This window comes from Zonotrichia albicollis, chromosome 7 (genome assembly GCF_047830755.1).
Source record: "Zonotrichia albicollis isolate bZonAlb1 chromosome 7, bZonAlb1.hap1, whole genome shotgun sequence".
Classification (NCBI taxonomy): Eukaryota; Metazoa; Chordata; class Aves; order Passeriformes; family Passerellidae; genus Zonotrichia; species Zonotrichia albicollis.
In genome coordinates this window covers 34,384,143-34,410,237 of record NC_133825.1, presented here as the reverse complement: position 1 = coordinate 34,410,237, position 26,095 = coordinate 34,384,143, and the positions used below count along the sequence as shown (strand labels likewise).

The 26,095-nt window shown below is 36.0% G+C and overlaps 1 protein-coding gene across 3 annotated transcripts in view; it reads right to left on the bottom strand.

Moving 5' to 3' along the window:
* The window catches only part of HECTD2 (HECT domain E3 ubiquitin protein ligase 2), a 40,320-nt gene that overhangs the window by 6,048 nt on the left and 8,177 nt on the right, over positions 1-26,095 (bottom strand). For 2 of the 3 annotated variants that reach the window (XM_074544984.1, XM_074544983.1), the window contains 17 exons: positions 21,907-22,036; positions 18,358-18,496; positions 16,808-16,910; positions 15,871-15,960; positions 15,258-15,322; positions 14,200-14,245; positions 13,028-13,137; positions 11,470-11,618; positions 9,946-10,069; positions 9,121-9,217; positions 8,134-8,241; positions 6,154-6,286; positions 3,171-3,259; positions 2,001-2,159; positions 1,636-1,710; positions 914-1,001; positions 556-662 (listed from right to left, as the gene is read on the bottom strand). In XM_074544984.1, coding sequence (XP_074401085.1) covers positions 556-662; positions 914-1,001; positions 1,636-1,710; positions 2,001-2,159; positions 3,171-3,259; positions 6,154-6,286; positions 8,134-8,241; positions 9,121-9,217; positions 9,946-10,069; positions 11,470-11,618; positions 13,028-13,137; positions 14,200-14,245; positions 15,258-15,322; positions 15,871-15,960; positions 16,808-16,910; positions 18,358-18,496; positions 21,907-22,036 — 1,812 coding nt within the window. The remainder of the gene's footprint in view (positions 1-555; positions 663-913; positions 1,002-1,635; positions 1,711-2,000; positions 2,160-3,170; positions 3,260-6,153; positions 6,287-8,133; positions 8,242-9,120; positions 9,218-9,945; positions 10,070-11,469; positions 11,619-13,027; positions 13,138-14,199; positions 14,246-15,257; positions 15,323-15,870; positions 15,961-16,807; positions 16,911-18,357; positions 18,497-21,906; positions 22,037-26,095) is intronic. The other variant, XM_074544985.1, reaches the window with a different exon arrangement.

Here is a 26,095-nt window from a genome sequence, read left to right as displayed (position 1 = left end):
TCACTTTGCTGCAAGGTGTCACAGCTCACCAATTTCACTGGAATTTAGAAAATCCCTGACAAACTGGAACTTTCTCTTCTTTCTCAGTGCAGAAGGGACACTGTAAATTTAAAAAAGCCATTCCAACAGCCAAACAGGACTGAAAATAGAAGAATGTTTATTCTCAACCTCACTGAGTGCTCTTCCTGCAAAAAGCAATATATGTTTTCAGAGGAGTCCATCAGGAGCACTCAGACACAGTTGTTCTGCAGTTCCTAAATGTGGGGAATACACAGAAACCTTGTAAACGTTCACTGGAGAGCCTGAGATGTGTCTGTGAATACATAGTGATAAACCTGTCTTCTGGAGCTTTATTTATGGCTTTTCAATGAAACACTACAGAGAATAGTTGATTAATTTCTGATTAATTTCTTCTACTTATGTTGGATTAACCAAGTCTATCGATCAGTCAAGATTCTTTCCAAATCTTAAAATCATCCACTGCAATTTAATTTAGATAACTCATTGTCAAATACTTGAAATAGAAGTGAAGAGTTATTTTTCATTTATTCTTACCAGTAATGCATATGAAGCACAGACACTATGAAATCCATAATAGAAAGCTGCAAATTGTTTGTAGATCGATCTATTGAGAAGAAAATCAACATAGAGCTGCACATATTCTAAAAAAAAAAAATTATTTTGTTACATTATAATAATTTTAATCAGTAACTTGTTCTGCCCTCTAAAATTGTAGTGAATATGAAAACCAAAAGCATTTAGTTTTAGATACCATTAAATTGGTAGGCATACCAGAAAGAACTACAGCCATTTCATTTTCACACTCTGTTTATGAAAGCATAAGTTTATAGAAAGGAGAAAAAGGACAGACTTAAATCTGCAAAGTATGTGTGGTTAATACATGTCAAATTACCTTTCCTATTCCTATTTGTGACTGGAATTTTATCTCCATTTGGCTTTAAGTTGTAAGATTTTATGACACCAAATTCTTCCTGAAAAACCTACAGAAAAAGAGGAGTCAAGGTGAGCACTGGAAAATAAATTAATATACTTACAGATGCAAAGATTATGTCATGTATTCCCTTTCTTTCTTCAGCACATGCTGTAATTCTGAGGATTGTGAGGTTTTTACAAGTTAAATATTACAGTTTTCAACAAATTGCTCAGAAAATTAGTATTCCAAGAACAAAAATTGACCCTGTTACATAGTGGCATGTCAAACTGACCTGCAGGCTCTGAAGCCATAGAGCTTTTCATACAAAAGAATAGCACGGGAGCAGCAAATGCAATTAAGAAGGTATTTGCTCTGCAGTAGCTCACCTAGGAACTAAGTACCACCAATATGAAATTTCATTAACTCCTATGTGTATTCTGAAACAATGAGTAATTGAAAAAGACTTTCCTGACTGAAATAGCAGTTACAACACACAGGTCAGGCAAAACTGTAAAAACCTGAACAGGCTATTGCTAAAGTGAGATTTTTTGGACAAAGTGAATACAAAACCCAAGTAAACTTTGACTATCTTCTGGGTTAGACAGAAAAGCAAAGAGCTGGAAATGCACCAGCAGCTGGCCAAGCGACCCTGGTGGTGAGCCCTGGGATCACCTGCCACTTAGAATTGTGCATTTAATGACCTGAAAGGTTGAGTAGAAATCCTCTTCAACATTGCCTTCATAGGATAGAAGTTCACTTAGTCCATGCGCCAATTCCTACAATATGAGTAAAAAACTATTTAGTAAATCTGCAAAATTAAGTGATGCACTTTGCCAGGATATGCCAGAAGCATTGTTTTACACAGAAAGCATCTTGGAAAAAGCTGTATTTTTAAAATGCATGCTATGCTAGAAAACACAGAGATTTTCTGTTTCCATCAGAAGACAATGTTATCAGCCTGTGCTGAAAAAAAGCTGCTTTCAAACAGTTCATAACTCTAGCATTAAATATTAATAAATCAGGTTTTATATCAGTAATTTTGCCTCTTAGAAAATGTAATACTTACAGGCATAATCTGAAACAGGTCATCTAATGTGACACCACAGATGCCTACAAGTGCATTATGATCACAGGGAACAATGGGAGGACTCAATAATTTCTTGTAACAGCAAGGTGGGAAACGAATATCCAAGGTGATACTGTTATATACAGCAAGTCCCATAAGCTATATATGTCAAAAGTTAAGGGCAAATCTGACACATCCATATTATAGTATTTTTGTAGCTTGGAAAAAATATTTTAAGATTCATGCCCAACAAACAGAAGGAATGTGAATTATTTCATGGTTTCTAGGCTGACAATTTTAAATACAGTTTTTCATTACGATTAAGCAGTGGTTAGCATGGTCAAATGATGCACATTGACAGAATGCTTGAGAATCTTCTCTATAATATTCTATACAAGCATTTCTACAATAAATTTTCCAAAGCATTGTTATGAAAAATACAAAGATAAATATGTATTTTCTAGTGAGAGATCAATAAAGCAATGTTTCTTTTAAATAAATCTAAAAGCATTAAGACATACCTGCACTGGTACTACAGCTCATCTATTAGCATATTTTAGTCCCATGAAGCCAATTTGAAATGATCCCAATTCAGTTTGTCACAAGAATAGAATAGATCTGTTAGAAAAGACCTACAACCACCATCTGATCCAACTGCAATCAGTTAATTGACACTATTAGATAATTTCAGTGGAGTTATGAGCATATACTATCATAAATTGTTTGACTGAGGTCTTCATTTATATGCACAACAGAAAACCTAGAAAATAAACTAGTGCTCAAAATAGCATGTGGCTTCCATTTTGTAATAAAAAAGGCAAAAAGCCACATACTGCTCAATGGGGACTTGAATGAACTATTAATGGACACAGACACATTGATGTTTACCGAAAGAAACTCCAAGGCTTAAAATTACAACTTATAAACAAAAAAGTTGCATGTTTAATATTGACTTAGTATTTTCTGACTGTAAAATGTACCACGTACCCACACATCACCATTTTCTTCCTATTTTTAGTTCACTTACTTGAACAATATTGAAAAAATACATTTAAAATGGAACATAGATGTATACACAACCTTTGAAGGAGCTTGATCCAGTGCCTTATTTCACCCCCACACCATTCCCAGAATGTCATCTGGAACATTCTAGCAGACATAAAAGGATACAGCTCCAACCAGCCGGAATTCTGAGTAGTTGTCACATTTAAAGCTGCTGAACCAATGGCACTGCGAGTCCTTGTGGTAGGTGAACATGCCTGCAGAATGGCAACACGACCCTTAAAAAGGCCCTGAGCTTTGTAAGAACTGTACAAAGCCTCCTCTTTCTTACCCAGGCACCCCCGGAATGCTCCTGGGGTGCCCACATCCCATGCAGGGTCCTGAGCACAATCCCACACTGGCTCTCAGGACCCTGTTCCCACCCACGGCAGGAGCCTGCAGGCTGGTGCTTGGGAAGGAGCACCAAGGGCAGTGCCAAGCCTCAAGCAGGCTCAAGCCCACCAGCCCTGCTTGGTGCTGGTGCAACAGGTCCTCCAGGGCCTCCAGCTGTGGATATTTTACATTTTCCCTATGTAATCTGTTTCTTCATTGCACTCCAGCATCGGTACTGCCATAAATACTAACTGTCTAACTAAAAATTTTCTTACTGCAATGTAAACTCACTTCCTCCTCTCTAGGTCAATAGCAGATGACAATCCCAAAAAAATGCTGGCATGAATCCCATGATACAAATACCATAAGTTTACCTTCTTAGAATAGAAAACTGTAAATGGTTTATGTTATATACACACTACCAGCAAAGGGATATGTTTCATATTTTCTGTGAAAAAATTATACCAGAAAAGTTAAAAAAGCCCCAAACCACACGTACCCTAAAAAAGCCACTCATGGGTCTAAATGACAAGCTAGATCCTGCTGAAATCATGAGTATAGATGAGTTTGACTGCTATTTGCATCAGATACAGAACATTCTGTTTTAAAGAGTGACAGAAAGTAAAAACCTACATAATGAAAGCAGATTGTTATCTGTTAGCTCTAAAATGCCTAGGAAGTATTGCTCAGAGAAATAAGACATACTCCACATAAGGGTGCTCTAATGCAGAAGTGAACTGGATAAAATGTGACGGTCTTTTTGAATTTGTTGGAATTGAATGGGCCAAGCTTACTATTGTTGCCAAGGCCTGTACAAACCAAAGCACTGACTAGTTCTAAGCACATCTTGTATGCAATAGCTCACTGTATCTCTGTTTGAAAACAAATTTGGTGAAAAATAATACTTAATTAAAAAAAAAACAAACCAAACCAAAGTCCTTTTCATTAAAAAAAAGGAATGAAAATCCAACTTTTCTCAGGGACATCTAGTTCTTATGATAAATTACAGGCAAAAAGCTGCCTTCACATTTTTTCCCCCACTCTCCTGAACAATTTATCTTTTGAAGTCCTTTCTGAACTTCACAAAACGTGACAGGCCCCGCCACTAGACATTGCCAGAAGCAACAGAACAGCTGCACGTAAGGCAGAGCAAAGCTCACATGCTAAAAGATGATAAGGATGTTGGAACAAAATAGGTTTTGAATCCCATTTGTTAATTCTTCACACCAAGATAAAGAAAGCATTGCAAAACAAACAGCTGACTTAATTAAGAGTTTTTAAATTCCAGGAGTTAAACCTGAATAATCAGTTATCCCTGGAAAGGGTAATAACAGTGATATTTTCCCTTCCAAGCTTCTGACATGTTATTTGCATCTTAAACATTACAGACAGTAGAGGATACAGTCCCTTTCCAAGGGACAAGAATATTTCTGAACTCCTCCCACACTTGGTTGATAGTCGTAACAATGAAAGAATTTGCACTTTAAAGTAAGGAAGTCTGCCAGAAATAGTGAAAAAATAAATTACTGTGACTGTTTCCAAACTCATCAGTTACCAAGCTCTGCTGACAGCTTTTTTACTAACGAAACTGTCAAACTTACAGAATGCTTTCTGCAGGATAAATTGTTTCCTATTAAGGTTGCTATCACCAATGTCATGTCTTCACAAAGACCCCATTTTAGTGGAAAAAGGGCTACAGGCAAATTATCTCAGCAGATATGATGACATATTTATGACTTAAAATTCTGTACCTTTAGAAGTAGTCCTAATAACAATAAAGGACTATGATTTTAAGGGACATGAACACTTCCAGGCAAAGACAGGCAAGCTCAATGACAATCAGGTGCTATGCTCAAGTCCCTGGAAATCAATTTAAAAGCCACCCTGGCAACACTTTGCACTACTGATGCACTAAGTCATCAGTAATGTATCCATGCACAGGGGAAAGCTCATTAGAGTGGTGAATAAAACACATCCAGATCCATCTACATCACTATAAAAGAAGAGGATAGAACTGCTTGCTTATGACTGCTCACTCACATCTTACAATCTCCTGTTTAATCAAAAAGCCTTACTTTTTTTTCCCCTTGGGCATGAAATGCCCTTACAGGCTCACAAGTCCTGATAACAGCAGAGTCAGGCTTTTTCATTCAGGCTCACACCTGCTATACTGTCTCTGCTCCTGACTGAAGGACCTTTCTTCTCTGAGATTACCCCAGACCCCTTTAAGAATACTGACTACACAGATATCATAAACAGAACGTATGACAACAAAGATTCAAGTAAAAACTAACCTCTACCTATCCTAGTCACAGAAACAGTACTACAATGTGCAAGCACTCTCAGGGCAATTACTAGCACCAAAAAAATCTCGATACATGGGAGACCAAGGCTGGCAGTTTGCCAAAACTGAGCATAGTAACAGCACCCAACTATAGTTGCTGACAAAACCCAGAAAAGCTCCCTCCCTAAACTAGCAATATGAAGACAACTGAGGGCAGAAAGAGAAAATGCAGCATGTGAAGAAACAGGGAAGGATGGTAAATGATAAACCAATACATGTGGCCTTATCTCCACTTGAGTATTTGCTAAACCACTGAGCTGTTTTAGGCTGAGATAATTTCCTTCATAACTAATAGCTAAGCTATTAGAAAGTTTATGCTTTGGATATGTGCTAAAAAGTGTTTATAATACAAAGACTTTTCCATTATTGCTGAGTAGTGCTTACACAGAATCTGAACAAATTCTCACAATCTACTTAAAAATTGTGAGGACTCACCATAATCTGGGTGAAAAATCTGCCGAATCAAAAGCAGAAACCATTCCTTTGTCAGGCCACCCATATCGAGACCAGCTTCTCCTACAAATGTGACTTTCAACTTCTTTTTCAGATCTGCCTTCTTCCTTGCTAGCTATTGTGAAATAGGTAAGGCAGAAGGAAAAGGACATTTAACATATTATCACTACCACCAGCCACAGAGAGCACATCTCAGCCTCTGCTCTACTGCTCTCGCTTCAATGAAACCACTAATTTGCATAATTTTCTACTAATAGGTCAAAACTATATTAAAACAATGACTGAATTGCAGAAGCAAGACAATTATGACTACTTGACATCATCAAATACTTTGCACATGGTGTAACTCTTTGGGCTTGAAAAGAAGTTAGATGGTGTACAAAAAGGCTTAAAAGGCAATTAGATATAATGAATTGAGTTTGTCTGGAATATTTCAGACCTACATAATTTTTTACCTTTTACTGTGCTACCAGAAGGAAATGGAAAATTATAAAAATACTTAGACATAATTTGGAAATATTTAGAAACAGGGAAGTAAGCTAACACTTTCAATATTTGGACACCATTTGGTTCTGTGTAAGATGCCTGCCAGCAAGTATCAGCTGCTTTTTAGAACCGTTTTTTTAGACAATGGTAACAAGCATTTTTCATTGCTTTGCTCTAAGAGATAGCATTGCATGCAGGTACAAAAAAATCTGCAAAGAATTAGATGACAGCCTTTTACAATTAACAGTGATCTTTCAGTCTGAGTCTCTATACAAGCTTCCTTTAAACCATTAATTACTGTCCAGCTTCAGAGAAAGCATTTAAACCAGCCAAGAATATGCATGTGCTAAAATAATCTCCATGTTGTTAGTTGCTCAAGTAAATTCATATTACATAGATTTTATAACTATAAGTATTTGTGTTATTTGAAACAAGTTATTTATTAGCTGAAGTGATTTTCCTTTGCAAATTTTTTAAACTTGAAATACAAGTAAGACATCTTCACTCTCCACCTGCCGTTCCCCATAAATTTGAAAATATGAATATAATACATTTATACTCATCTCTGAGATGGGTAGAAGAAAACACTGGAAACAAACAGGAGAATATTTCAACTGTAAAAACTTTTGAATTTGCTCTTGGTTATTTTAGTGTGGTTAATAAAATGACAGTGCCTGAGAGAAAGCAATATTACCAATTATATTTCTTTTGTCTTAGGAGAAAAGGCCAAAAATAGACAAGCTTTAAGATAGAAAAATAAAGTTTAAACTTACATTTTATGACATGAGTAATCAGAATTTGTTTGATGCTGTTTTCACTACCTGGACTTATTTTTCAGTATCATCAGGCTCAGTGTTGAGAAATCTCAATGTTGAGAAAGAGAGGGAACTAAATTTCACTAAATAATGTTAATTAGCAAGGTTCAGTGGATACTGAAGAATGGTCTACTTTAATGGACACATCTATTTCATTTCTAAAAAAGGAAAACTTACATTGAAGAATGTGAGGAATTAGTTAAAAGAATTTAAGACCAGAAAGCCCAAAATTATTCTTATAGGATAGAGAAGGAAAATAATAAAAATATTCAAAGAATTAGAACAGAATAACCTCATTAGTGATTAGTCACATACTATTCATGCTGCTATCATGGAATCAAGTCCTACAGAAATTGATAATTCTGCACTCTATTTTTAACAGCAAAATTACAAATACAAATACAGACCATGTGCAAGCATGTATGTTTGTTATGGGTTTAGCTACAGAGCACTATGAGCACAGGAAATGAATTTCAAAATGTCTCACCCAATCTGTTCTGCAGCACTACAATTTTGACAGTAATTAAATTATCTTTATTTAGTATTATGTAGTTATATTTCCAATCTCTTAGTGCAAAAGATTTAAATATGACTTATCAAATTGAAATCTAACAATAGCTACTCTACAGCAACACACAATTTAATTTTATGTTTTTGTTACCTCATCAAGTGAATCACTAACAAGGTGTGTCCTCCTCACTTTGACATTTAGGAATAACATATTCATGTCAGGCTTCTGTCTGCGAGAGACTTTGTCCACAAGGCTTTGCTATTTGAATGAAAAAGAAACATCACACATGCAGTATCTTCATTTGAAAAAAAGGTGTCACACTTGTTAACTGTAAAAAGGTCTCAGTATGGTGTATTGAAGACACTTCCCTGACACGGTAACTGCTTCAGTCTCTTCTAGGAGATGAAGAGAAATTTCTTTCCTACTGCAGATACCTTCTACACTACATTTGAATTAATGTCTTGGGAGGTTTAACAAGAAGGCGGCACTTCCCAAATTGTTAGAAATAAACCCATAAGATTCTGGAAACTGGCTTATGCTTTAATTAGTTATTCACAAGGTATATCCTGCAAGACAGGAGTGGATAGGTGGTGGTGCTGCCACACAGGGCACTCAGGAGAAGAATATCACTTATCATCTGTAGAAAACCACTATTGAGGGAGGCAGACAATGCCTCTTTCCACCCAGAAGAGGCTGCTCAGAAGCTGTACCTCTTCCATGACTTAAAAGGATACAGCTGAATCTTGGTCTTCCATGACAACACACCTCCATAGAATAAAATAGAAAGCAGTTCAAGATTTTCATAGAATTTTTCTTCCTTAATCGTTGTGTTAATTTAACATGCTAGCATGTTATGCTGGTTTCTCAAAAGAGGAAGAAAAGTAAGTCAATACTAGAAGCTATTCTCTAAAACACCGCCCTCTATAAGGGTCCTGACACTAAGTACACAAAAAGAAAAAAATACTCAGAGAACCCAGCATGGACATCTGTAGACTATTCACAGTAAAATGATTTAAGTTCTTTTTCAGAAAGAGTCAGAAATACTAGAAGTTGTAACAACAGGTGTAATATCAATCTAACAATTACTCATAAAGTACCAATGGATGAGACATAAACATTTATCATTGAGGGACTTACCCGTGCAATACTTATCATTTGTTGCTCTGAGTCCCTTTGAATAATAACTTTTTTTGCTGCTATAGAAATAATAAATGGGTATTGACAGAAAGAAAACCTAACAAGAGAAAGAAGATTAAATATTTTACTTCTAGAATACTATTTTCATTTTAAGAATATAGGAGTGAATTATTATTCAGTAAGTAATTCCTCCACAATAATTTGCAAATAGCTGCTCTTTTTTTCACTTTGTATATAGTGATACTTGACTCACTAGAACAAATTGTTATTTGAAAATACTGCTAGAAACTGAAATTAGTAATACTTATCTTTTCTCATTTGGGTTTTTTTGTGGTTTGTTTTGTTTAGTTGGTTTTTTCCCTTCTACAGTAGAATATCAGGTATCAGACAGAAGAGCAGCCTGAAATACCTGATTCAGTGGAGCAAATTATGGTCTCCAAGTTTTCCCCAACTACTGCTGAAGGCAAGGAAGATGCCTATGAATGTACTGGAGGCTAAAATATGTCTGTAGTAAGACACAGTCAGAAGTCTATGCCAATAATTAATAAAATTACTTTATTATCATCCATATTTTACACATTTTCTCTAGCTTGCAAAGGCAGAATGAGATTTATTTCAGACAATCTCACATCCATGCAGTAGCAAATTAAGTAGTACCTATGTTTTTACAATAAAATAATACAGTATTTAACGTGGATCTATACAGACATAAATGGCGAGCATATCATATACAGACACTACACATCCACTACATTTAATATACATAGCATAGACACAATGCTTTGAAGTACTACTCAACAAGAAACAACCAGTAATTCCTCTTACCTGTGAGAATTCCCATAGCATTGCCAGTTATGATATTCTTCCATAAGATCAATATGATCAAGTGTAGAATTATAGAAATCTGTATATGAAATAATGGGAGGGCTAATCAGACTATTTGCAGCATCTGCGAAGAAAACATAAAAGCCTTTTAATATAATGCCTAGGTTCAGCACATCTCATTTCTTGGCATCATGACCACCAGTGATCTCAAAAACTTTAAGCCAAGTCTAAAATAACACAAAAAATTTATAACTTTGTTAGAGAACTTAGCTCAGTCTTAGCTATAGAACTATAACTACAACATAACACTATACAACATCACATTAATTGCTGTAGAAAGCAGTAAATCCCTAGTCCAGCCCATTTATGATACGGGAACCTCAGTTTGACTCTGGTTTCTTTACTGACACACACTAAATTAAGGTTTTATGGATGAACAGTACTATGTTCTGCTGAAATTGATGAAAAAGCAGTTTGATAAATGAAAATGTTTAAGAAATCCATATAATTTCAAGCAGCTATGGCTAGAAAATTACTTTTTTTTCCCCAGTATACCATCTAGACCTGCACAAAAATTAAGTACTTGACAAAAGGAAGAAAGCTTAAATGTGAATTCTAACTCATTATATAATGGCATTCATAAAGTGTCAAACAGTTAATAAGCTTTCTCCATTTACACTTCAGCGTAATATAATTTTGGACAGTTAGACACAAAGTAGTGTCTTTTGATTGACTAAATAGCTCTTTTCCCAGAATTAAAGAACAAGCAACTCTTTCTCTATGATGACTATAAACACATCTTGGGTTTAGATACAGGTGTGCTAACGTGCCTAACTCTGGACAGGCAGGACTGTGCATAAGACTTTTAAGTAGAAGTTTTAGGTTGACAGTGAAAACATCTTAATTCCAATTTTAATGTTTATTTGCTGATTTAGTCTTCTCCTAAAAGAGAGAAAGTAAATACTCTAATCACCACTTGGCAGCAGTTAAGAAGGTTTACATTTGCAGTAGTCAAATTTTCTGTGCTCTATGTTGAACTGAGCGGGAATTCATTTTTTAAGCTGTAATTTTGGATGTAAGAGGCACATGCATTGCATAACTTCCTTTAGATGCTAAATATTCTGTGGGGGTAGGTGAGTTACAGAAGAAATTCTGGCAGCTACAAGTTTAAGACAGTTTATTTTATAAATCTAAGGGAAACCTTAACCATGGGTTACTTCTGTGGATTTCTGTTTGAACAATCTTCAGTTGCTGTCATGGGAAAACTCTGCATAACAATTATCCTCTACTGGAAAGCAAGTAGGATGACTTACCAACAGAGGACTGTTGCTTACTACATTTTAGCATTTTATTGTAGTTTGTACTGTGCCACCATCATTATTAGTCTTCCCCAGAAGAGGAGCAGTAAAAACTATCCTCACCCAATATGTGTGTGCATGTGTATAAAACAAACCCTATATACACACACAAATATACATATAAATATACTTATACATGCCCAAAGAGTTCAAGAAAAATACCTACTAAATAAAGACAGGACTTTTGTTGCTGATGGAATCCACCACGTACATTTCACCATAGGTGGAAACTCTTCAGGTTTTGCAGGAAACAGCCGTAAAGAAATAAATTGCAGTAACCTGTCCACCACCTGCTTGAACCTCTTCTGTGAAATCCTAAAACAAATAGGGTGCACTTACTCTCATGTGATCACTGTCTACACTAGAGTTTGTTATCAAATTTCAATGCTTTTAAATAAACTCCCTCATTAAAATTTTTAAATTCAACTTGAATTGTTTAAATTATTTTTTTAAAATACTTTTGTCCTGTACATAAAAAAAAAATTCTACATGTAAAGTTTGAAAAAGAATGCTTTTAAATATTGACACATGGTAATTCTCTTCAGTGCATCCCTCCTTAAGTCTATGGAAAAACAAAAACAAGAGTAATAGAATAATTATCTGTTCTTGACTTTTAGTGAACAAAACAAAAATTCTTATCAATTTCACTCCAAATTCTGAATCCTGAGGAATTCTGAATAATTTTAAGATACACGGTCCTTTCAAATAAAAAGTGGTATATGCTTCATATGCTAGTGCCATGTGCATATTTTAAATTATGCACTGCACCACTTCAATAATAGCACGACAATACACATACATGTGTAGACATGTTAAAAAAGCCTTTTCTAAACAAGAGCTCTCCTATTTTAATGGTTTCCATTTCTAACACATGCTTTAATACCAAAAACATTGATATGTCTATTGGACCCTTAACTAAAAGTGGAAATCTCATTTGTAAATGCAGTTCCAAAGAAGTAATATTTTACCACAATTTTAAGCAAATCTGGACATAAGGAGGGGAGGGAAATTGAATTACCATCCTTGCAGAGAAGAAAATCCTTAATTAAGATTTCCTAGGAGAATTGGAAATTGCAAATGTGGCCAAACTTTGTTTTTACCTCAAACAGAATTTTTGCTCAGTCAGTACATGGAAGGCAATCTGCACACAAACTTAGGAGCTGCTCTTTGGGCCGTTACCCCCATACGAATTTTTTTGTGAGGTGCTCTTAGCGTTCTTTCAATTAATTACAAATCTAATGCCCTAACCACACTCTCTCACCACCTCTATTGCACCAGGAAGCCAGGCCACTAGTTTGGTTGTGGTTTCTGTATATTACAGCAACATTACAGTATCTTTTGCAATTTACATGAGATTAAACTTTATTTAAACAAAGATCATAAAGATGTTTGTTTTAATAATACCATGTAAATATATAAATAAAATTTACACACAAGTTATTTTGCATATGTTATCAAAAATAACTCTGATAAGTAATTTTGCGATTAGGGCTCTTCTGCAGAAGTATAATAACTTTTATACATTATGTACATTTTGCATCTATAAAACAGTATCACTTAGTGGACTATGTCCACGCGTATTTGAAAGTAACAAAACCAATCTCTTTAGTCAATTAAATTAATTTTCATATAATTTATAAAACAGTCAACATCAATGGAAAGACAGAACAATTATAATCCTAGAAATGGAATTTGTAATGTGGGGTTTTGGTTTTTTGTTTTACTTTTTAGACCAGTGCACTAGGAAATGATGGTCAGCTTCTGTTAAGGCTGCTATCTGTCTTAGCAAGTGAGCATAGATGACATAAGTAGAAGTGTTACTAAATTGAGGATTCTGAAAAAGATTAAAAAAAGTGTTAGGTTAATAAACTGCATAAAGGGAAAAAAGTCATTAGGATTTTTTTCTTATGTTTGTTGTTGCCAGTACAATTACACAAGAAAGTAGTTCACCAAACAGCTGTGACAGAGGTAAAACTATGGGAAAAAACAACTCATAACTTCTGTATTGTAAAAATATGATTTTTTTCCCCCAAAAGAAAGCCCACAGGTAGCCCAAAAGCAGTACTCAAAATTCTGGATCATTCTTGACATTGTAACACAAACTACACTCCTCTAAGTGATGTGGGTTTTGTATCAGTAATACAAATTCTTATAGCTCCTGTCTATACCATATCAATCCAAACTAATTTTCCCTCTATTCCATTTGTTCACATATTCCCTTATTTTAGCAGGAGACATTATTTTTAATACACAGCTTGCATATACCACCCCAGAGAAGAAAACAACTGTCTCAATAAATTAAATTGCCATTTGATATTCTCAAATAGCAGCAGAAACTGCTCTTTGTGTGCAGAGGTGGTAGGTACACTAGCAATATATAAAGGGGAAATCTGCTACAAATGCAAGCCAACTATAGCAAAGGCAAGAGGTGACCACAGACAGAAATCAGACACTATAACCAGTCAGATACACTGGAAAAAGTCAGCCAGACAGAATGGATAAAACACTGGAAAAAGTCACAGCGATATCAGACAGTGCATATACTGAAACTTTCAGAGTTACAGCATCCTAATACAGCAAATCTGGGAATAAGGACAACATAAGAACAAATAAATAGGTAAAATATTTATTCTTCCAACCCAGAAAATAAAAGCAAACAATTACTTGTCTATCAGTGCATTGTTTTAGTCTATGCAACCTTTCCCTATCAACTGTCTTCCATTAAGCTCCCATTCCCATCATGCATTACACTTTTTTACATACTTTAACACATTCTTACAACAGGAAATTGGATGTGAACTATCTCAGCTATATAAACTATCTTGTTTGCACAGTATACTGGTTTATAGATTGTAAGTTGACACATACTTACATAAAAATACTGTATTTTCCTTACCTGTAAAAGTATACAATATGCTCTAAGATCATCCTTTGTTCTTGGCCTATGAAGGAATGAAATTACAAACAGAACCATATGGATCCATAATTTACAGACATTAAGAGTCATGAAATCATGAATGATTTTATTTTGCTTTGCTAGTATGTATAAAATACCATATTAAAAAATCTTCACTGCTCTCAAAAACTGAAAAGGTCATTTACAGATTCTGACAATTCTCTGAAAGTAGCAGGCCATTTATCATCCGTCTTTTTAAAACATGACAGAAGGCAAAAAGGGTCAGAATTGAAGAGTCAGAGGCGTTCTAAAGAGGGAATTCAGCGTTATTGTCTATTTCAAGTGACACCATAAAGAAGTTTATTTGCTTCTCTTTGATATTTCCTGCAAGAATTCTCCATACACTTCTACCACTGCAGCCTCTGTACTCCTTCATGTTTATCAAGGCTTTTACATAACCACAAATACACGCAGCACCAGCACAAAAAGCAGTGTAAGTTGGAGAAAGGGGTTGCCAAGACCTGGGTCACACCGTCTCTTGCTATACCTTTTTATAAATTACACTATGCATTCTCACTTCTATTACTTCATGCTAAGATGCTGTCATCTCCAAAAACCCTTCTGCTTTTTGGCCATCCCCTTCTGCATCCTGTACAGCTCTTTCGGTGGTGCTGCCTCACACAAACAGTATTGTGAAGCAAACTGTGGATCAGGGAATTCCTGGTTGCTGCTGGGGGATAGACAATGAGAATAAGTTTTAACCTAGTTGAATTCTTAAATTCATCTCACAATTAAGAAGTCCAAAGAAGTGCCCTGGCAGCAAGCAGCTGAGATTTGGTGACGGGATGCATGGCTGCATATGGATCTGTCTCATAGAAGTTCAAGGCCAGCTTACAGAGTTCAAGATGTATTTCAGCAGATTGGCAAAAAGAATTAAATTCTTATGTATCAAATAAGTTGCATCACATTTTCTTTTTTTTGCCTAAAACAATAAATATAAAACATATAGCAGATTTAAGTGCTGGTGCAGCACTGATGCAGACATTTATTATAATTACCCTGTCCATTCTTGCAGTAGACCATTAATTATTCCTTTTAGGACTGACTTCTGAACATCTTGAGGCTATGAAGAAAGGAGAGGAAAAATAACATCTGAAGTAATTACACATATTCAATACAAGGCACTGTACAAACAAACAACTTTGCTATGCTTATATTTCAAGACAGCTAAGAAATCTTTTGTGTTATGATGCTGATCTCCTAAATATCTTCTTCACAGATGTACTAAGTGAGTGTGGGGTTGTGCCAATGGTGCCTTTCAACACTTATATCCTATAAATATAATTTCTAAACTACTCCTGTCCTTTGTATACTAGGCCTATATTTTACTATTCCCATCCTTACATTTTTTTAATTTCTCACCATGCAGTCCCATCACAGCCACGTAATATTTCTAAGATATGCAGTCTTTAAGAACTACCACAATATAAACTATGCTTTACTAGAAGGAAAATTTTCCTCCTCTTTTACTAGAGCAGCTGTCAGGATTCTATGACAATTCTCATGGGATCACCTGAAGTATGTTTTGAGAGATTCTTCAGAAATCATGCCTATCTGGGAAAAACTTTGGTATAAAATGGTATAAAGCATGAATTCTTTTTCTCTACTTACAGTATTTAATAAGGCATCATAGACAACATTCACAAATTTTGCATCGATTCCAGAGTCCTCAATGGTATTAAATGGAGAATTGGTATCTTTCTGTAAGTTAGATAATACATGAACCATTTTGAATATTTTATAGCTGTCTTTAATATGTAAGTTTAACAGCAAGCTTAGGAAAACATGTTCATATATATTGCCTAATCAAGACATAAGAGTAGAAGTTTCCTTAATTAGTATGCTAAAGACAGAGCAAAAACAATAGTAATCCTACACATATTCATGTTGGCATTCTATTTTCAAAATGTAAAAGGGTTTCAAATAATGAATTACATTGAACTTTCATCTTTGTTGTTGATCCATTATCAGACAAAGGCAAGAAAATTTTAAGCATTCAATATTTATTAAATAACTAAAGGTCACAGGTTATTTCATCCAGACTCAGATCCATTTTAAATATCATAAGCACATTTTGCTCTATAATAGGGAGGAAATAATAATTTAGCATGAATTCAGAAAGAAAAATATAACAGGTCCCAGGAAAACCAAGTATGCCATCATAACACATGAACAGCTACAAGAGAGCTGATATCACATCTTTTTTTTAGGGGTAGGGAATTTCTGTTTCCAGATTTGCCTGGGCCTCTGCATTAGTATGGATGTTTTAAAACTGTAATTTGTGCAGAAAGGACCTACACAGTCACACTGTCACAAACAAACTACATCCTGGAATTTTAAAGGTCCACAAACTTGAAATAAAATTGCTTAACTGGAATCAATAAATCAATGCAGTAACAGATTGTCTTCAAAAGGCAGGTGAGATCATGACAAAATTATCTGAGTGGCCTTGAATACCTGGCTGAAAGCCTTTAACAGATATTTTTGGAAACATTTTGAAGATACAAAGCACTGTAATTACTAAATAGTATTAGGAATTATCTTCTACCTTAAATGCAGCATTTATCTCCAAGAAAGAATCAAAAGTTGTAGAATAAAAATTATGTACAGCTTTCCAATCTCCCGATGCCTTCGACTTTTCCATATCATCCCTAGAGAAAATACATTCAAATACTGGTAATGGTTTGATCTTGCCAGCCACTTAGACCTTAAAATGCACTGTAACTTTAAGCTTTTCTCACTAAGCACACTTACAAGACAGACTCGTACAATATCTCTATCTTTCTAACCTCTTCCTTGTCATTTAAAGATCATGGTATTATAAGAGAACAAAAGCATAGTTTGTGTGTTTGATACACCTGAGCAATGTCTTTTATTCAAAATGTTAATTCACAATGTCACAGTTCAGCGTGTTAGGACAAATAATTAACAGAACAGAATTAAGCTGCAGCTAGACTGACATGATAAAGTTTCTCAGAGTAAGTATGATGGCTCTTAAACTACTCAAATTCACTAGAATTTCTCAAAGTTTTCCTTCTTCTAAATTTTTTCAAATTGACCACCGATGCCTAAGATTAAGTTCTATCTAAGGTGGTTAATCTTAGACAAGGTGATCAATGGTGACAGTCAATGTGGTTTCACTAAGGACAACTTGTGCCTGACAAATTTGGTGGCCTTCTACAGTAGGGTTACAGCGCTGGTGGATGATGGAAGAATGATGTCATCTACCTGGACCTGTGCAAGGCCTTCCTCTGGAAGCTGCTTCCCCCGACTGTGCTGCAGGCTGTGCAAGAAATCCTCAGCATAAGGAAATCCAAACCCAGCCCAGTGCTGGGAGCAGCTGCCAGATCCAACTGAGAAGGACCTACCTAGCCCTGCCTGGAGGATGGCAACCATGGGAGAAGGGAAAGGGAGAGGTGGTGGGGGCCAACAGCTGGGAATTCAAATGGACAGGACAAGGGCTAATGGCTTTAACCTGCAGGAGGGCTGATTTAGATCAGATGTAAGGAAGAAGTTTTTTACAAACACTGCCACAGGTTGTCTAGAGGCAATAGTCAATAGATACAAAAATCTGAATGTGGAAAAAAATTCAGCTCTTTGGATCACCTGAATACCAGGAAAACATCACCTCTTTGCAAATTTTCCTTTATAGCTCTTTTTCTTTCCAACCAAATACACACCGAATAATCAAAAAGGGTCCCTTTTTCTCCCTGGAAGCACAAAATTTCAAACATGGAAGAAAGAAATAATTGCCAGTATAACCAAAACACCTAAGACTGCACAGGCTTTGCCAGCCTGCAATAAACCATACATATTCTTTTCCAAAACTAAATGCTCCCTGCATTTCTAATTCTGAAGTGTATGTTTTGCCATTTTCTGTGTGGTACAACACTTCAACCTAGAAAAAATATTTTGATGGTTTTCACAGCAACACAGTTATCAATCCCATCACCGCAACCAGACTAATTCCTTGCCAGTCTTACTGAACCTCTTTCCTCATCTGAGATTAACAAAATCAAATGTTTGAATTAGGTCAAAATGAAAAGAATTCCAAAGAAAGGAAGAAAGCACATTTCTAGGAACACCAGTATAACTTACTGAAAATCTTTCACAGTTTTGGTTCGAATTGGAAGGGAAGGTTCAGGAGGAATTGGTGCTTTCAGTTCCTGGGGTAACGTATCCATTGACATGCGCTTCTTTTGCCGTACATCCAGGCAAAGAGCTGGTAGGTCCCTCCCTTAAAAGAAAGGTAAAGAAGAGCAAATACAATGCATCTAACACAAATAAACTGGTACTAGGAAAAAAAATAAAACTTCAAGTGTTTGATTCTAACTCTTTAAAAAAGCATTTTTCTTACCATGTGCACATGCAGATACGATGGAAAATTTGGCTAACTAACAAAAACAGCAGTGATGCCAATTATTGTATTTCCAATATAGATTGCAAATTTTCAATATATAAACTGCAACACTGGTGCTCCTTACAGCTAAGAAAAATCTCATGCACAACCACACCAAAGTCCAACTATCATATAAGGACAAGACTTCGGTCCCTTTTTCTACACTGTGATATAGAATTTTAGCTACAGATGACTGTGAAACATCTACAGCTTCCATAGAGAATCTCTCCAGAAAACTAAATGGAAAAGGCAAATTTTTTTGTCTTACACAAAATTAGTGGTGAAAGAGAAGCATCTTTGAACACTTCTTTTTAATACATTTGGCTACCTATTCTAATACAATTGGCAGTGCTTTGCCAAGGCCTTTCCATTCTACTCCTTCCTTTCTATTTGATCTGAAAATAGTTGATCAGATTAGCATGGCAAGACTTGGCAACAGCTACAGTGAGAGGAGAGACAAGGCTGCCTCTGTGCCCAACACAGCCACAAAACACACCCACACAGGCCAAAGCTGAGCCCAGCAGTGACAATGGTATAGGACCCCTGTGACAATATATTTAGGAAAGCATAAAAAAAAAACTGCACAGCAGCTGACAGAGAGGAAGGATTAAAAATAAAAGGAAGGAAAAAAAGAAAGAAACTACCCTACAGACACCCACATGAGTGGAAAAGAAGGAGAAGGAGGAGGTGAGTCAAGGTCTAGAGCAGAAGATCCTCTGCAGCCAGTGGAGAGCCAATGCCTGATCAGGCGGCTGGCAGAACTGGAGAGAACTTGAGAACAAGGGAAGGTGTGGTAAGCAGGGAAGGGGAAGGTGCTTTGAGTTTTGTTTCTCTTTAGTTTAACCAGCAATAAATTAATACCCTCAAGTCTGTTCTGCCTATGATGAAAATGGGAAAGTATACTCCCAGCCTTTATCTCAATCCATGAGCTTTTTCATCTTATTTTCTCCCCATGTCCTGTTGAGGAGGGGAAGCCACAGAGCAGCTTGGTGGGTGTCTGGCAGTCAGCCAAGGTAAGCCCACCCAAAACATGAAAAAACATTTCCACTGCATTTCCAACACTCATTTTGACAGTGTCTTCACAAACATCCTCAAACACTCTTACAGTCTGATTTATGCTGCTCATTTTTAAAAGCATTTACATGAATTGTGACATATGTTTGGGATAAAAGACACTATATAAAATAAAAGTGTCCTCAAAAGTCATACATATTTAATGAAAATCCTCTATGAATTGTATAAGACCCCTCTAAGCCTTTTTAAAGATTTGGTTTTTTTTAATTAACTAAACATCAAAGTAGTATCACTACACTGCTGCCTACTCCATTTATCACAGCAGGGAAACAGATGCTATAAAAGTCCCATGAATCCAAAAGCAGATTTTTTTCTCTCATGCTCATGACAGAGTCATTGTCCGTGTGACTTAACTCAGCCACCATTCATGAGATAACAGATCAGAGGTGCCCTCAATCACCTGAGGATGCATCAGTTACTGATACAGAACCTTGTCCATTTCTCACAGATGGAATTATAACCATTTTAAGAAAAGAGCAGTAATTGAAAAAAACAGAGCAGACATATAGATAATAAATTAATCCAAGCCAAGGTGCCAAACCATTCCAACCATGCATATGTTCTGCTATTGAACACCATTCTCTGAAAGCAGGATGGACTGATTTTAGAGAATCTAAGAATTTGTCTTATTTTTATACTCTGAGAATAACAAGTTTTTTGATTTAACTTTCATTCTATCTTCTCAATTTTAAATGGATTAAACATTGAGTTATAACCAGCTGAACACACTGAATGAGGAAAACATTCCTTCTACATCTGTAGAAGAGACATCTGCTGGCAGACACTGCTTCTCAATTCAGTAAATTGAAGCTGCAGGTGCTAAGCTGGTAATTTGCACCCTGTCAGCAATGTCATCTTCCTTGAAATACATGCAGTTTAATTTACATATACTAAAATTGATTTTTAATAGTATCTTTAACACATATGGTCAATTTCAGTATGTTTTGTCATCATTCAAGTTTATTTGTACATAGTTTTATTTGCTCTTCTGACAGTAAAGAATACTAATTAAGATCCATCACTGGAGTTTCATTGAGCAGAAATGGGAAATTTTATGTATTGAGTTGACAAACAGCAATAACACAATATTACAAGACAAGAAAAAACAGTAATTTCTGGCTTCTTGCCCAGTTACATCAAGTAAAGATTCAGCTGTGCACGACTGCTTAAGAAATTATCAAAAACTTTGGTGAAGAAAATCTCCTTGATACAAAGCAGAAAGTTTTGCAGTACAGCTAATAAAATATTATTTCAGTAAGAATCTAGTGCTGTGAGTTATAAACCACCTTTTTCTGTACAACTTTGAAACTGACAATACTTGTCAACAGTTTTGTTTCAAAGTTGCACTATTGAGATCTCTCAGTGCAGTCTCTTTCTTGCCTCAATTTCACTGAGTGCCATAAAGACAGTGAACCACAGCACAATAAGCCTGAAGGGGACTTGCTCAGAGACACGATCAATACAAACCTGACAAATGCTTGTACAGTCTTTTATGAAAAGTCCCAAACTACTGAATTCCTAGCCCAAAAGTCAAATAAAAATTCCAGGTCTAACCACAACATCATCCAATCTAGGCTTCATTATTCTAGCCTACCATACCTAATACACAGCTACACTTTCTATCTTTTCATCAAGTATCGTTACCTCATCACAGCACAACAACGCTCCTTCTCACTTACAAAGCTATTCAGAACTCGCTGTTTCCTATGCATTTTACTTTTTGCCATCACTGGCCTTCATCTTCACTGAAAAACACCATCTCCCAGCAACTACCTCCCTTGTAAAAGTCTTATGCTTGCCTCATTCCCACCATCCTTCAGATGGCAATAAAATAATTATCTCCAAAGTTCTGAAAATTTCTAGAGATACTGCCTGATTGCAGCTAGACAAATATCTGCAGATAAACTGCTGAATCAGTACCTTTCTTTAAAATTTCAGATAGTTATTCCATCCTCCAGATCTATTTGTTTTTTCTTATCCAACTTGTCTCTATAACACAACCTCCACTGAGGATGGGCTATCATATATCTCACTGCCTCTACAATGCACAACACAGCATAATTTACTGAAATCTAGATTTCCAGATTTTCTGGCACTACCAAAATACAAATACTGGCAGAAAACTGAGCACCTTCTAAACTTGGTAACTAAGTAACAGGTCTTTTTTCTCTTACCGTTTTTGATGTTGGGTATAACAAGTTGCGTAGGCGAATTTCTGTTTCCGATGCCTTCTTTCTTTTGGTTGATAGTTGTAATGAAATTGCTGAAAGTGGAAAACTGATTTTTGGCTCCTTCCTCCAACCCCTGTAATTAAGATGACAGTATGCTCTAAAAGGCTAACACATTACTGCTGTAGTAGTCTTCTAGTGAGGTTTTTACACAAAATTCTTTTAAATCAGACTGGTAATAACTGAATAAAACATAAATAATGATTCTGCAAGTTTGTTTCAAATTGATTCAGGAGAGGTACCATAAAATTCCTTTCAATTACATAAAAAAACTCAAGTATTTACTTGCAGGATACGAAGATATCCTTGCATTTCTGTGAGGAAAACACAATACAATTAGGAAGCTGTCAATACTATTCTAACTTTCTGTATCCTAATGTCTTCTTTTATACTTTTCACTACATGCAGCTCAGTTTCAACAGAAGAAAGTGTCACATATTCCTTTTTCCACATAGCCCTAATATATTCAAGTAGTTTAGACAAATTTCCCTAGACTTAAAATGTGGGGCCAAAAATTCTAACCTCTAAAAAAAGTTCAATACTGACTACCTGGCTAAAACTCCCTAATGATTCAAAATGGTCAGCATCTGCTGCCACTGAAGAAAGGCTTACCAAAAAAACTTGGTTAACAAAGTGCTAAAAGACTTGAGCACCTGTACATGCTGTCACCAAGGAGCCTGCACAAGTCTCTGCTGGCAAGTGTTGAGCACTAATGTGTTTTAACAGCAAACAGAAGTGAAATTACACATCAGACTTCCAAAGGATTGTGCCAATTAGTCTGTTGGCTAATCAGCATGGGGTGCTATTAGATATAGTTATTCATTACAGAATTTGCAAAGCATAGGTGGGGTTAAGAGGCTTGCCCAAGATGACAAAAATCTCATGATGAATATTTTAATTTTCTCTCAATTCCAAGTCATCAACTGATATCAGGAGAGGGTAGATCAACTCAAAAAAATATACATACACTTCCTGCACATCATGATTTTCAACCTCACAGTAACCTAAAGACTCTTTTCCTGATATCTGGCATCTGTGCTCTCAGTTAGAAAAACGTTTCCACACAAACCAAAACTTTAATTCTGCAAATGAGAATATATGTTCTCATATAATATCCTATCAAAATTTTTGAACCAGTACATTTCCCTTTTCTCCTAACAGAAATACATTTAGACTAAGACATGCAGTCAGAGTTCTAAGAAAAGCATTTCACTTCCACCACAACATCCTGAAAAAACACCAAGGGTAATAACACAGCCCATAAACCTACCACACCAGAGTGTACGCAAGCTGCCAGAAATTTTAAATAACTGTGCCACATACAGCTATTTTTCCATGGCTCATAACTCAATAAATTGTAAATCTGAGCAATCATCAGGACTTCTGGCTTTAAAAATATCAAATTTCAATTTCTAAAATTTCTATTTTTACCAACTTTCAATTTCTAGTTTTAAATTCATTATATGCAACAACATTCCAAAATAAAATGTAATTACCAGCGTAATTTTCAGATTAACATTTCTTTTTAGTCTATAACTTTTGAAATATCATTAAGATGATTCTTCAAAATCATCTGGCACATGACTGGAGTAAAACAGACCCTGGACAAACTTTAGTGACTGAAAAAGAACTTTTAAACAACTCCAGATCTGAGGTTAATCTGCTTGATCACAAAATGTGTGCTCCACACAAAAAAGCTCTGAAGCACAGACTAGTCTAATTATGATTAATAAGGAATAGATAGCAGAGATAATGGAAAAAAGGAATTTTTGTTAAATAAATTATTGTGACAGCCTTTTTGACTGACTTAGCTTTCTAGGTTTTACTCCAGACACATCACTGAAATACTACAGGTGAACAGTTTCTTGAAAACTTTCTCCTTACTGCCACCTCCTTCAGCAGTGATCATAAAGAACAAAATCTGCATCCCCTCTTTAACTCCATCATCCTGATTCAAGTACAGTTCCAACAATATTTGGAAAACATACGGACTAAGGTTTCATTGGGAGGCCCTGGAAGGAAACCTCATACTCACTAATGAGAAACTCTGACAACCCCTGAGGGAGTAATCTAGGACAAGGGCACAGCACCATGTCACACTTAAAAATTCTGTAGGAGGTCACCGAGCTTTTAGAGCCTAAGACTCTACAAACACACTGCACCAGAAAACTGAACACCCACCATTCCCCTCCCACCCACCAAAAGGAATAAATAGGCTAGGAGGGAGTAAGAGGACCAAAGTAATCTTTAGTTTTGTTTTAAGACCATATTAATAACCCACAACTCTGCTGGCTTCTTAGTGGAAGTTTTCCAAGCACTAAGCCCTCCGTAAGACTGGAGAGTTACTAACATCATACTTTATAAAACTGTATTTTTCATTATTGAAGATCAATGAAATGTTGAAAACCAGTCAAAATGTTTCAAAGAGCATATACAGACTGATTTCTCAGAAGAGACAAAAGATCATCTAGAGGAGCTTCTGGAAAATCCTGTGTTAGCCCTAACATTCCTTACTCAAGACCCTTATGTATATGGCAAGCAAAGACTAGTGAGAATAAAAAGATTTTCTTCCCTGTGCAAGAAGATGTGGAGGACACTCAGATTTCCCAAAGGCATCTGAGAGCGCAACAGGCTGCACTAGAAGCAGGATTGCCTCTTCCATTAGCAGCTTGAAAGGTGCAACTTCGGACTGTTTTTCCTTTACAGAAGTCTCTAATTGTTCCTTTTATTAGGGAGCGAATTACTTAGCCCTCCACAAGTTTCTTTCCAGAATGTGAATGCTGACACCCAAACTATCACCTCTTTGGTGACAGTCTGTGACATCTCTCCACAAAACTCTCTCTCTATCCCCCTTGTAACACACTACTGAGCCCCAAGTAAGGCTCTTGGTAAATTCAAACCCTGCCCTGCACCTGACACACAACCATACCGAGCCAGGTCAGAGCTCCTCTGCAGGTCCCGCTCAGCTTCTGCCTGCAGCCAACACTCCAGAGGTACCTGACGGATGTCCAGCCACAAAGTTCTCCTGGTTCTTTAAGCTAGCTGGAATTCTACATGGCCATCCAGGGGCACACATTTTTCATTAGCTGACCTAAGCCTGACACATTTTAGGCCAGCATTTTTATCTTTATTCTAACGAACTGGCTTTTACCATTCAAAGTCTAAGGTGGAGATACTGAAAGGTAAGAAAAACTCCTGGGCACTCGTCCATTAGAGACTTCTCCCAAAAAATTGGTATTTGAATCACAAGAATAAACATATTCTTGCACATCCTGACAGATTTACAAAGCTGAAAGTCTTTCAGAAGATTGGAACATTTAGGCAAAACACAAAATTGGCAGAATTGCTCCAAGGAGTTTGCAGTTTGCATACAATTACTCAGTTTAACATCACGATTATTTCCTGACAGTCATAAATATTATATGTGCAATCTTTTAAATTCAAATTATGAGTTTAAATAAATGATAATTTAAATTATATAAGTCCAATGCCTATCAGAACTGCTGAACTAAAATCTCCTAAGTGTATTACTACAGGATTAGTAACATTTTTGTTCTGTTGTTGGACTGAAGTAACTTACCACAAGTTCCAGCTCATGTTGGGAATGGGAATTTTTGGGAAAATTTTATGTTCTGTGATATTGTATAGACAGCAGAAAGAAAAGCCCAACTCTGGTATAATTAAAAACTTCAAAAAAGGTTTCTGAAAGGAAGTTATTCTGGTAAATATCCTTCCTCCATTTTTTTTCTCTGCATTAATTCATTCATCATTTCATCAAAATGTTCTGTGATCTTTGCTTCAACGCAAAAAAAAATTGAAAGATTTTTAAAGAAAAAGTTAAAAATACAGAAGTATTCCCCAGCTACATCTTTCTCCATCAAGTGTATTAGAGCTGAAACCCTCCACCCCCGAGAACCCTTAATGAACATTCACAATGCTGCAAACCCTCAGTCATGACTAACCCGACAGAGCAGACCGTTGTAAAATGTTAACTATAAGTGGATGGAGAATTTATAGCTTCATTATGTCATTGCTTACAGATGCACTTGTTATTTTTAAGAAACTTGAATGAAAGCCTCTCAACGGAAAGGAACATGAAAGAAAACGAAGACGATGATTCCCCTCTTCCCTTTCT